This window comes from Lissotriton helveticus, chromosome 11 (assembly GCF_964261635.1).
Source record: "Lissotriton helveticus chromosome 11, aLisHel1.1, whole genome shotgun sequence".
Lineage (NCBI taxonomy): Eukaryota > Metazoa > Chordata > Amphibia > Caudata > Salamandridae > Lissotriton > Lissotriton helveticus.
The window spans coordinates 58,686,474-58,700,294 of record NC_136072.1 but is presented as its reverse complement, the minus strand read 5'-3'; the positions used below and the strand labels follow the sequence as shown (position 1 = coordinate 58,700,294).

The 13,821-nt window shown below is 44.2% G+C and overlaps 1 protein-coding gene across 1 annotated transcript in view; it reads right to left on the bottom strand.

The window, feature by feature from the left end:
- Window positions 1-13,821, bottom strand: part of LOC144792901 (cytochrome P450 2J4-like) — a 102,949-nt gene that overhangs the window by 30,823 nt on the left and 58,305 nt on the right. Inside the window, exon 6 of the mRNA XM_078668105.1 lies at window positions 2,823-2,964. Within this exon, the coding sequence (XP_078524231.1) occupies window positions 2,823-2,964 (142 nt within the window). The remainder of the gene's footprint in view (window positions 1-2,822; window positions 2,965-13,821) is intronic.

The following is a 13,821-nucleotide window of genomic DNA, read 5'->3' as shown; positions in this document are numbered from 1 at the left end:
TTAGGATTTTGTCTTAAGTTTGTCTTAAGACAAACTTAAGACAGACTTAAGACAGACTTAAGTTAGGATTTTGTCTTAAGTCTGTCTTAAGACAAACTTAAGACAAAATCCTAACTTCTGTGAATACCAAAAGTAGTAAGTTTAGGATTTTGTCTTAAATTAGTTCTGTGAATTGGGCCCTATCAGCGCAAGGGAACATATGAGTCCAAGGGCACCACCAGAGAAGCAACCCAATGACGAAAGCTCTGATAAGCCCCACCCTTGGGCTCCAGGATATTTGGGTTCTATTTCGCTCCAGGCCTGCCAATAATATCTACAAGACCTCCAAGTCCATTCACTGTGCCTTCCAGGGTCCCTATAGTGAGCCAACCAGTGGTAGCTGCCGGCACGATGCACCCCGCCTGGCTAGGAAAGCCCCCTCCTTCCAATGACATGCTGTAGTTGTCTCCTTGAGGCCTCTGTGTCTTGAATGTTGTGCTCCTTTTTAAGCCTCCCTAACAGAGGTCACTGCAAAGCTCCACCTTGCCACCCTGTTATCCTCATGCAGCCACTGTTCACTGCTCAGACTGGCCAACTGCCACATCAGGGCCCACCAGCTCCTTCACACTCCAGGGGTCCTTTTTATGGCAGCCTACCTCATAGGGCCTGCCTGCTTTATTTGTTGTTCTGGGTGCCACCTTCGGCCTTTGCCGATCCCCAGGGCGGGCCTACTTCTGAGAAAGGACCCACCAGGATCGCCCCCCCCCCCAAGGACGCTGCCCAGGCTCGCTTTCGCCCTGTGTGAGAACCTCCGACTACTGAGACGGGACCACTGCCAGATCGGGTTCCACCCACTTCTTCTCTGCTCTAGGGATCATATCTAGTCTACTTCCACCCCTGCTTCAAGTTCGAGTTTAACTTGCTTCACAGCAGTTCGGGATGCCATCTCCAGCACATCGATGGGGACTCTGTCTGGCCCTGCTTATGAGCGCGGCCACGTGTCGCAGCGGGCCTAGGCCCCTAAAGGAGCCCCAAATCTCACTCCTGGCCTCCAGAAAAGGCCCACTGCTGCCGGGGCCCTTGCGCCATCTCCCTATGGCTGTCTTTGTTGAGGACTTGTCCTCATGGATCACTGGGATGTTGCGTCTAAGGTCTGGTGCTCGCCAGAAAGATGGCTGCGGCCTTGCCGGAAGATGCACCTTGCTAGGGCCTCCCCTCCAAGCCCGGCATTGTTTATGGGGTTCTCTTGCCTCCAGTCAGGCATGATGAGGTTGTGCCCAGGTTCAATACTGATGGGATTCAATGCGTGGGGGTAATAGGTGCTCTCACAGGGAGCTCATGGGAGACACATTTTGCCTGGTCTCCTCCCTGGCCACTCCCTTCTCAGCCCTTTCTCAATCAAGAACAATCAAGATATAAACCTTTGGCCATGTCCTTGGAGTAAGGCTAACTGTTGGCACAAAACTCCTTTTACGGTGGTCAAGCAGTCACACTATTCAGACACTTGAATAAACATCGCACTTGATCTTCCATCTGCCACCAGGGCCAGAGGAAGAGGAGATAGAGCAATATCCAACCAACGTGGAGGTAGTAAGTGTGCTTTGCCTGCTCACACTAGCCAGACAGTGGTGTGATTTGAGGCCCAATGTGTTTTACTGTTTCTGTTGTCCATTATTGGGACTACAAAAGTTTATGTTATAAGTGTATGTTACTACCAAAGTGTAAGTTACACATATATGTTATTACAAAAGAGTAAGTTGCATGTGTATGTTACTACAACAGTGTACGTTACTTCAAGTGCAGTTTGTGAATATCACTTTGTAGTATGTTTTGTAATACTACTTTAGTACTACATAACTTGCCACAAAGTGAAGTTTGTGAATCAAGCATGAAATTTGAACGCATAAAACGTGTAATTGTGTAGATGACCTAAGGGAGCACTGTACCTGACATATAGTTGGAATAGAAACAGAAACTCCTGAAGGAATACTTTCCATTGATTACATCGACTGTTGAAAGATTGGTCTCAATTGAGTCCAAACTCAGCTGTAAGTAATACATAAAGAGATTTATTCAAGCACATTTAGTTCTATGAATACTAATTCACACAGTGATTAATGTTTTTTCCATACATAGAAGAGCCAACACAACTAGCACAAAACAACACCAGTTTTCTTAAATTGGTTTGTGCATCAGTTCATAGTGATAGTGTATCAACTAGTCAGCAAAAAAGAGAAAAGTCTCTGTGTTAATTTATGAAGCATCAGCTATTGGTTTGTTAGGCTGATGTGGAATGAGCTGATAAATAGTTGCTGCACCCTGGGTGCTATATGTCGTATTAATTGAAATATAATTTTCCAACCTTTTAAAGATTTGTATTATTTTAAACGTTTTGTGGTTATATTAATCTTACACATTTTTGTACTATGTTTAATGCTCGTTTTGATATTTTTATGATTTCACCAGTGTCAAAGATCCCTTCACATCTCTTCATGTTGCATGTTAACATGGTCAAAGGTAATGAGATGTTACAAATTGTGATAAAAATAGCAGATGTATTAAGGTTGTGTGGTGTCATTTCAGCTACCCATGGTTTTTTGGTGAATTGATGTCATTGACCGTATGCCTATAAAACAGTGCTTGGTTTTGAGTGGGTTTGACAGCCCACATACATTGTGTCAAAACTGTAAATAAACATCCATCTCTTAGTGGAATATCATGCCTTCCAAAAACAATTATATGAAACATTTGCTAATCTACTGAACAAGCCCATTCCTTAGATTTCTGAGTTCAAACCATATGTGGCGCAACATACTTTCAGTTGTACCCATCCCAGCCCTCACCTTGGATTTCTGGGTGTTTCACCATGTAAAGGAGAGTCCAGCGTAAGGTGGTGGTGGTGGTCTCTGTCCCAGCTAGAAACAAATCAGCTGCCAGGCGGACCATGTTATACTCATCAAATGTAGAGGCGACATCAGGAGAGTCCTAAATAGAATATTAATATGCAAACTCAACAAATAAGAGTTATTGAAACAGCCTATTGTGAAGACATTGCAACTTTAGGAACTGATTGATGATGTAAAGTAGTCTAGTCTTGGTCACAAAATGGAATTGATGGAAATTTAGTACGGTCACCGGTTGAATTAATTTATACGGAATGCAGATTTCCTTTTATCATAAGTATAAATTACATTGGGTGAGCTAGTTTAGCACTTTCTGTGCTTAGGATGGCCAGGAGCCGTCCTGAGACATGGTGGACACATGCTCAGGATGGCTCCTGGCCGCCCTAGCACCCACCCATGAAGGAAGCGTTGGCGCTACCCCGTGGCCCACCCTTCATACTGCCCCTACCCGGAGGACAGCAGAAGCCCTTCCTCCGGGCCTCCTCCTTCAAGCCATCTAATGACATCAGCGTGCATCATTAGATGAAACTGGACGCGATGAAAGCCATTTGCTTCCACCGTGTCCAGGACAGAGGAAGGGAGTTTATTGTCGGGAGGGGGGATTTTGTTATGAAAGAGGCATCAGGGGAAGGAAAGGGTTTTCCTTTCCTCCAAAGTCTCTTTGAGCAGTCCTTTTTTTATTTTTATTTTTTATGTTTTTTTTATTATACTTCTGCTCACACATATTATACTTTCAATAATTTGTTCATACAGGAAAACAATCAGATCAAGGCAGTCTTATAATATTATGACATTAATAATATACATGAACATGAACATAGGTAATTTTTCATCAGAAGGCAAAACAAGAGCCAACTAAAGCAGAACCCTAAAAAAAATATGTATATATATATTAAAAAATTAAAAATTAAAAAACCGTATCATAATACTTTACGTGAATCAAAGGTCCCTCTGTTATTATTCACAATCATATGTAATACTGAGTAACAATCCTAAAGATATTACCCTATCCCATCCCTCCAGCGAGCTAAGGGTTCCCAGATTCTATCTCCTCGTGCTCTCCTAATCCTTCCCTTTCTGGCATATATAGGTTTCTCCAGGTTATGCACAGCTATTAAGTTTGCCAACCAGACTTGCATCACCGGAGGAGTCTTGTCCAACCAGGCCCTTGCTATCATTAATCTAAAAACTGCCATAGCCATAAACATGAAGGATTCGGCCTGCCCAAGAATACTCCCTTCTGGACCGATTCCCAACAAAATCCAAGTAGGGGTTAAAGTTATCTGTATCCCTAATGACACATCCAGAAAGCCCTCAATATCTTTAATTAAAGTGTGCAACTGAGGACAGATAGCAAACATATGTACGATATCAGCATTAGGTGAGTTACACCTAGGGCACGTAGTCCCCTCAGAGCCCCCCACTTAGCAATTCTAGCTGGTGTGTGGTACAGCGAGTGTAGGGTTTTGTAATGCTGAGATTGTAGTGGAGCTGAGCACAGAGTAGTGCGACCCAGATCCAATGACGCCTTGAAGGCTTCAGGATCCACACCTATTTTCTCCCTCCATTTATTACTATGTTTAGCCATATCATCCGGTTTGCCCCTCACCAAGAAAGCATATCCTGACCTAATAGTTAATTCACCGCCACCAACTATATTTTCCATAAGATCATTATCATTATATCCTACTGGGCCCCCCTGTTTATTACCCAGAAAACTCCTGACTTGTAGAAACTTGAAGAAATCTCTTCTGTCTATGCTATATTTCCTTACAAGGTCCTCAAATTGTACTATTCCCTCTTGATTCCTTAAATCCCCTATCTGTCTGATTCCTTTATCCTCCCAGGCAACCATTACCGAATCAGAGAATATTTCAGGGGGAAATGATTTATTGTTGCAAATTTTAACATATCTATTATATCTGCCCATCCCTGACTTCTTCAAACAGATATTCCAAGTTTTGAGGGCGGCATTTACAATCTTTGATTTTTTCCGTCTCAGATATCCTAGGTCAGTATGATATAAGAAACAGTTTTCTGCCTCCTGTCCTAACACTACTGCATATATTTCTGTTGACATATTTGTTACTTTCTGTAGCTGACCACCCCCTCCAATCAATCCGTGCATATATTGTAGTGCCGCCGCTAAATAATATAGCCTAAAATCTGGCGCTCCCCAACCCCCTCTTTCTCTAGGCAACTACATAAATCTATAGGCCCTCCGAGTTTTTCCATGCGCCCACAAAAACCTATTTAAAGTGCCTTCCAGTGTGTTAAACCATTTAGCATCAAACAGAAGGGGGATTGAGCGGAACAAATAAAGAAACTTCGGTAAGATCAACATTTTTAGCACATTTGTACAACCGACCAAGGAAAAATGCAGATTATTCCACCTCTCCAAATCCTTCTTAACTTTGGCCAATATAGGAGCCGTGTTTACCTCCACCACCTTGTCCAAATTCGCGGTGATTATGATCCCCAAATATGTTGCTAATCTAACCACCCTATTATCAGTACACCTCGTGAATTGATTTATAACAATTTGCGTCTTGGATTTGTTTAACCTGTAACCTGAGACTTGTCCAAATCTTTGGGCTTCCAGTTCCACCCCCCTGATAGCAATATCTGGATTTGGGGTTAATATAGCCACATCGTCTGCATAGGCTAGTGATTTAACTGTAGATCCATTCAATGTCATTGGTGGAATCCCTCCGTTTCTTTCTAATTTTCGTAAAAATGGCTCCAAATATAATGCAAACAGCAGTGGGGATGCGGGGCACCCTTGCCTTGTCCCCCTTAAAATTTTTACTACATTTGAATGCCCTCTGTTTACTCTGATGCTTGCAGTAGGATTATTATACAGAACGTGTATGGCTTTTAAAAACCCTTCTCCAATACCACTCCACCTCAGTACTGCCCATAAGAATTTCCAGGCGACCCTATCAAAGGCCTTCTCGGCATCTAAAAATAGTGCCGCGATAGGGTCGCTTAGACCCTCAGCAGCATCGAACATCGTAATCACCATTCTAACATGCTGGGTCGTGCCCTTCCCAGGTATAAAGCCATGTTGTGATGTGCTCACCAGATGTTCGATGCTCCCAGCTAGTCTTTTTGCTAGAATCTTGGAGTAAACTTTGACATCTGCGTTTATAAGAGTAATAGGTCTGTATGAGCCGGGAAGTGTTGTCGGTTTACCTTTTTTTGCAATAACAATAATATCTGCCCCGCCCCAGGACTCGAGAGGTATCCCTCCCCGCTGTGTATAATCCATAATTTCAAACATATCAGCCAGGAGAACGTTCTGGAATACTTTATAAAATTCAATCGGAATTTGATCCGGCCCGGCTGCTTTCCCTGAGGGGAGACTCCCCAAAGCCCAAGTAAACTCCTGCAGACAGAGAGGGACCTCTAACCTCACCTTTTCTTCCGGTGTTAGACGGGGGGAGGAATATCACAGAGATAGCTGTCTATCTGATTCTGACTTATTGTTTCATCCAAGGAATATAAATCATCATAAAATTTCCTAAAAACTTCCCTTATCAAATCTGGATCTGTAACAGGCACCCCCTGTGGATCATGAATCTCTTTTATATCAGCTGCAGCAGTACGCTGCCTAGTGCAAACGGCTAAGACGTGGCCAACCCTCTCACTTAGTTCATACACCTCGTGTTTTTTGGCCATATAGTTCTCTTCCGTTTTCCTACTGAAACCTTCTATGGCCTGTCCTTTAAGGGCTACGATTTTAAGTAAGATTGATTCCACTGCGATATTCTGACTTATAGCTGCAGCTAATATCTCTTCCTCTACAGCCAACCTTTGTCGGATCTCTTCCGTTCTAGTTCTTTCCCTCTTTCGCTTAGCTAATACATAACTAATTGTCTCTCCTCTTATGCCAGCTTTAAAGCAGTCCCAAACCACCCCTGGAAATGCTGAGCCTCTATTTATGTCCCAATAAAATTGTATCCAGGCTTCCATATGTTTCTGACATGCCCCATCCTTTAGGAGGATACTTTCAAAAGTCCACAGTGTTTTACTAGTTTCAGCTATAGGCATCTTAAAGGTTAACACCAAAGGATTGTGGTCTGAGACAATCCTAGGATGTTTTTCCACTTGCACCCTAGTGATTAATGTGTTAGAGACTAAAAAAATATCCAGTCTAACCAAGATTTTGTGAGGGGCCGAATAAAAAGTGCTGCTATCCAAATGAGGATGTTGCTCCCTCCAAGGGTCAGCTAAAGAATTGTGATGTACCATGTCGGCTAACGCCCTGTGTGTCTTTTTCTTCCTCCCCATATATCTACCCCCCATAAATGTGCTTTCTGGGTCGTGAATATTAAAATCCCCGCAGCATACAATGGGTTCGGGCCAGAGGGCAAGTTCAGTATCCATGAACTGCCATACATCTGGGTCGTCATCAGTAGACCCATAAATTGTAGCTAATGTAAATTTCACCCTTTGTAACAAATTTCCACAATGGCCCACCTACCCCAGAGATCCTCCTTTTTTCTATGGACCACCACATCTCTATTTCTCCCCGGAATTGTCACCCCTCTGGTCCTAGTTCCTTGTTTGCTAGCCGCTAATACCTTGAGCCCCAACTGATCCAGAAGATGCACCTGTGCGGTTTCGATATGGGTCTCCTGGAGGCACACCAGATCTAAATGGAAAGTTCTCAGTAATCCTGCAACTTTCATTCTCTTATTGGGATCGTTAAGTCCACATATATTGATTGAGGCAATTTTACAAGACATTAAAGCATATCCAATATCCTTCTTATTATTAACCTTCCTTCATAGTAGAGATTATAGAAAATATAAACAAATTCTGCCTTTTTCGCGTATAGCCTAATCTGTTTATACTGTTTATACTGTGATTGAACTTCAATGAAAATTTGTGTCATTATAATCGAAAAAACAACAATTTTAACCATGTTTAATGGCCCCCTACCCCTCCCCTAGTTTGCCCACCCCCTCTGTCCCTCCCCCCCTTTACAGGCAAATAGGTCATATATGACCTATGTATGGCCGTTTCTGAATTGTGACAGTCGCACCCCCTCCCATCATCTCTCACCGTTCACCCCTCCACCAGTCAACCTAGTAAAAACCTTTTTTGCACCCATGTGAGCCCTGTTGTTATCCCTACATTACACAGACCGATACATACTTATGTCAATTATTCCTTATCCCTCTTTAACTCTTCCAAGTATTGCTGTGCCTTAATTTCTGAGAGGAACATTCTGACTCCCCCTTTTGTAACCATTTTCAGTTCAGCAGGAAAAAGCAGGTAAGCCTCTGATCCCAGAGCCTGAAACTGCGTAATCAGCTGCCTCAACCTCCACCTTCTCTCGACTGTCACATGGCAAAAGTCTGGTCTGGCGAAAAAAGTGGAGCCCTCAAATGTTCTTTTACTGTCGGGCCTAGCCTTATCAATAATTTCTTGCCGCAGCAAAAAGTTCCCAATATAAACTAGGATAGCTCTAGGAAGGGGAGCCTGGCCGCCTCCTTCTGCGCCAAACGCCTTCTTCTGTTTAAACGGAAACCTGTGCGCCCTCTGAATTTCCCTGTCCCACTGCCAGTCGGACTCAGGAAATGCCCCCTTCAATAGGTTTACCACAAAACGCCTAGTGTCTTGGCCCTCCAGCCCTTCTGACACACCCAAGAGTCTAACATTGTTGCGCCTTTGGCGATTTTCTAAATCCTCCATCTTCCACTGGTAGTCTTCTGATAGCTTTTCCTGCGTTGACTTGAAAGATTGCCAGCTCCCTAGGTCATCTTCTAATTTGCCAGTTCTCTCTTCCACCTCTGTCACCCTCCCTACCAAATCATCATAGAGTTTGTTTGTTTTTTTCAGTGCAAATTGAATTTTTTTAGCGTCCATGTCTGAGGAGTTGGAGCTAAGGCCAGTGATCTCACCCTCATCATCGTCACCCTGCTCCTCAGATGACTCTTCTGTAGGCATTACTGAATCAGAGTCCTCGTTCACGGAGTAAAAGTGCTCCCCTTCCACTGATGTGACATCTCCCACTCTCATCAGCTCCTGGGCCCTTGTGCCTCCTCCAGTAAACAGATCATTATTTGCTAGGCTAACTGAGCTCCCCCATGTGGACTTGACGTTATTTGCAACAGCTAATTCCTTCACAAGTGAGATAATAGCGCTCATCATATCAGCGCTTCCAGTTCCAATCTCACCCTTGTGAATAGTCTCTGCCTCTGCATGTGCCGCTGCTGCGCCCTCCGAGATAGATTCAGGAGCTGCTTCTCTCTGCTCTGGATCCCGAGGCATGCCTACAGCCTGTGTCCCAGAATCGGTAAGCTCTTCACTCCCAGTGCTCTGGTCGGGCTGTTGCTTAGCAACCACCGGCATCGCTTTCGGTGCAACAGCGGCGTCCTCGAGGCCGGCTCCACCATTACTTGGCCCTCCCGAGTTACTGCCACTGAAATTGATACTTTGTGCTGTCGATCGCGCAGTGAAGACCTCCGTCAAGGTAGGCTGCCTAAAAGGTGTTTCTTTTACTTTTCCTGTGTGCCTTGAGAGCATATCAGGGCTGTTCACGCTGTTGTCAGGCATCGCGCTCGACTTTCCCCGCTGCTCCGTCCTCGTTCTCTGCTGCGGGGCCGCTACTTTCCTTACAGCGCCTGGGTTTTTTGCTGGCAGTGTTGCCTCTTGTGTAGATACCTTTTTTGCTGAGTCCGGCTGCGGCTGGTCTTTACTTTTGTCTTTGTCCTTCTTTTCGTTCTTCGCCGCGCGTTAAGGCATTTTTGCCGGCTGTGTCTGTGTGTGAGGCTGTGACTGTGACTGCCGCAGTGTCTGTGCTGATCTTTTGGAGCTGATGGTATTCATCAGCTCTCGTAGCTTCGTCCTCAACCAGAAAAATTCTGCTATTAGGTGAGTTTTCAAAGCTGCTTCAACAAATAGTGCAACTTGAGACTGCCACCAAAGTTCAGGGGCCATCAGAGGTTATCGCTCAGTCCGTGCAGAATCCGGCTCTGAACATGATGTTGGCGATGTTGACGATGGGAGAGAGGAGTAGATGCGACTTTTCACCACAATGCACCCGCGGCCATCTTGCCTCCCTGCAGTCCAGCCTGCTTAGATTCCTGAAACCATCTGTAGGAAACCTCTTTGAGCAGTCCTGCTGCAAGACTGCACGATCGTGCAGCAGGAATGCATGCTAGACACCATGGATTATGTTTATTTTAGCTTAATGTTTTTAATTTGCAATGCATGTGGGGAGTAGCCCCTTTGGGGGACATTTGTTTGGCCGTTTCTGCCCCCCTGGGGGGGCAGATCGGCCCAAATACATTTTAGATGGCCCACTAGGCCTCCAGGGATTTCTTTTGTGTTAGTTATTTTTTTTAATATTACTGAAACATGTAGGGAGCCTTGGGCAAGGGTCTCTACCCTTTGGGGACATTTTGTTTGTTCATTTCAGCCCCCTGGGTGGGGGCACATCGGCCCAAATAAATTTTAGATGGCCCACTAGGCCATCAGGGATTTTTTTTTATTACTAATGCATGAGGGGAGTGGCCCCTTGGGCAACGGTGGCTCCCCTTTGAGGGACATTTTGTTTGGCTGTTGCTAGGGGGAGATCATCCCATATTAATTTTAGATGGCCACCAGGGATTTTTTTTTAATTTCGTTCTTTTTTTATGGTATGAATGCATGCGGGGAGCGGCCCTTTGGGCAAGGGTCACTCCCCCCTGGAGGACGTTTTGTTTGGCCACTTCTGCCCCCTTCGGGGGGGGGCAGATCAGCCCAAAATGATGACAGATGGCCCATTAGGCCCCTTGGGCAAGGCTCGCTCCCCTTTGAGGGGCATTTTGTGTGTCCTTTTCTGTGCCCCTGGGTGGCAGATCGGCACAACAATATTTTAGATGGCCCACTAGGCCACCAGGGATTTATTTTTGTATATAAATGTTTGTAGGGAGTGGCCCCTTGGGCAAGGGCTCTTCCCTTTATGGGATGGAATATTTTGTCTGTTTCCGTCCCCCTTGGGGGCGGATTGGTCTTGCATTTTTAGGCCCACCTACCCCCCAGCTTGGTTGGTAGAATGTGTGTGGACTGGTTCATTATTTGCATATGTTATTGTAATGTTTTATTTCTCCTTTTTATTCAATTGCAAGGCTTTTTGTTCTTTTTTTTGCGGTTATAGCAGTAATTGATCTGCAGTTTTACGTAATAGCATTTATTTGGTAAGAATTTATTTTTTGTTGTGTTTACTTCAAATGAGTATTATTGTCATGCATGAGTGATTTTTGTGTAAGTGGTGTCATAACAGCAGCATATTTAGTTTGTGTTTCGAATGTGACATTCTTTGTGATTTCTTTTGTGTTGTATTATGTCTAATTTTCTTTTTTAGTGGAATATTTTTGGTCCTTGCTGTGTCTGTGCAGAGTAGGTGGTGGTGAGTTTATCTGCTTCTGACAAGTGAGTGGTATAGTTTTAGAGTATATAGGTATTTGTGATAAAGCCACATTTTGTTTATTACTTATTCTACAAAGTGTTTGTTGTTGTTGACTTGTTTGACAAGTTACCTTTGTTAGCAAGGATTATGGCTAGCCACATATTTACTGCTCAACAGGTGGTTGGTATGCTTTTTGAATCTTCCTCTGACCATGATTATGAGACTGACAGTGCGTCTGAGGCAGAGGAGAAAGTGCAAGATTCTGGCAGTGAGTTTTCTGTCCACGAGGAATCATCTGATGATGAAGCTACTCTCAGTGCGGATGAAGTGCCTGTTTCAGAGGACGACACTGATGTGTCGATGGTGCAGCAAGAAGGATTTGGGTTGCAGCCTGGGGCTGAAAGGTTTCCCATTGGAAGTTCTGGAATCTGGGTTGATCCAAACACGGTGCAACCGGTGTTGCCTGCCTTTTGTGGTGATGCAGGGTGTAAAGTGAATTGTGAAAATTATTTGCCTATACATTTATTTCAGTTGTTTATGGATGATGTTTTTGTGGCTGAGATTGGTAAGCAGACTAATTTGTAATCTGAACAGCATTTGAGGGACAACAGTGACAGAGTTAGGCCCCACTCTAGAGCTACCCAGTGGACTCTCACAAATCTGGAAGAAATGAAGGAATTTTTGTGTTTTACTTTTTCGAGGGGTTTGATAAGGAGGCCGTCCATGGTTTCATATTGGTCTATCAGTCAATTGATGTCACCAGCAATATTTCTTGCAATTATAAGTCGTTATTGGTATTTAATTGTGCTTTGGGTGCTGCATTTTGTTGATAATGCTTTGTTGTTGCCAGGAGATCACCCTGACTGTAACCATCTTTTTACGATGGGGCCTAATCTTGATCACTTTGTAGATTGATTTTCAGAGCTATATACTCTATGGAAAGAAATAGCTATTGATGAGTCTAGGGCCCTGTTCAAGGGCCGTTTGGTTTTAATACAGTACTTCCTAGCATGAGGGCACGTTATAGAATTAAGATGTATATGTTGTCTGATATTAGGACAGGATATGTTTTTAATTTCCGGGTGTACACTGGTAGGGATTTCACTATTGTCCTCCCTGGTTGTCCATCAACTTTAGGAGTTTCAGAGAAAATTGTGTGGGAATTTTCTAGAGGACTTTTTAACAAAGGTCAACATGTGTACCTAGATAACTTCTACACTGCTGTGCAATTGTTTAAGGAATTGTTCAAAGTGGACACTCTTGCTTGTGGCACATTCTGCTCTAACCCTAAAGGTTACCCAAAAGAGCTTGTTTGCAAAAAGCTTCAGAGGGGAGAGTGCAGTGCCTTGCGTAGTGATGAACTGCTAGCTGGGAAATTTGTCAACAGGAGGGATGTGTACATGCTGACTACCATCCATCATGAAAGTACTTCACCTATGGCTGTTTGGGGTCAGGTTGATGAAGTGCACAAACCTGTGTGCATTGTATACTACAATGAGCACATGGGCAGTGTCGATAGAGTAGATAAAGGTTGGAACCTTACACTGCTATTCGTAAGGCTTATATCTGGTATAAGAAGTTGGCCATCCATCTTTTCAATTTAGCAACTTTTAATGCTTTTGTTGTGTTCAAGGAGTGTTCTCATGCGTCAAAGATGACTTTTGTTAAGTTTCAGGAGATTGTGAAAAGCAGTCTTGTTGTAGTGGAACAGGCAAGTGTTCCTAGAGTTGGAGTGATGGAGGATGTGGCTAGATTGAAAGATCATCACTTTCCCAATTTAATTCCTCCCACTGCCTGGTCTGTATGGTTTTTAATTTGTTGTTCAGTTTCATGTTTGGTATTAGAATTATGTCTTTAGTTACCACTGTTATGTTTGTAGTCATAGTTTTGTATCAAATTCCAAGTGGTTTGTGTTTTCTTTCCTGTTAAAAAATAATTTGACAGTGTGCGTGGTCTGGCCCTTTGCTGGTGGTGTGCGAGACTGGCGCTTGACTGGCGGTGGACATGGACTGCCGCATTAGCTGGCAGTGTGCGAGGACTGGTACTTGACTGGTGCTTGACTGGTGGTGTGCGTGGACTGGCGATTGTCTGGCAGTGTGCTGACGCTTGGCTAGTGGTATGAATGGGCTGGCGCTTGGCTAGCGGTGTGCGTGGGCTGGCGCTTGGTTGGCAGTGAGCTTGGGCTGGTGCTTGGCTGGCGGTGTATGAGTAGTGACTTGCTGCTGGTCATTACATACTCTGCTAACCAAATGCCACTGCACACACTATGTCAACCACCAGCCGGTGTGATTGCTGTGTCAGTCAATGTGGGCATATGAAGGTGATGAGCCCCTGAATGGCGCAGTCTGTTGATGGGAATGTTGTAATTTTCTGGGCCCGAGGCTGGCGGTGTGAATGGTCTTGTGCATCATGTATGAAAGGTGTGTGAATAGGCTGTAAAGAGGTTGGTGCCTTGCTGTGGCTTTACAGCTCGCGAGCTGTGAGTCATTGGTTCGGGGTTTCAACTTTTTAATTATTAACAGTGTATTTTCTTTT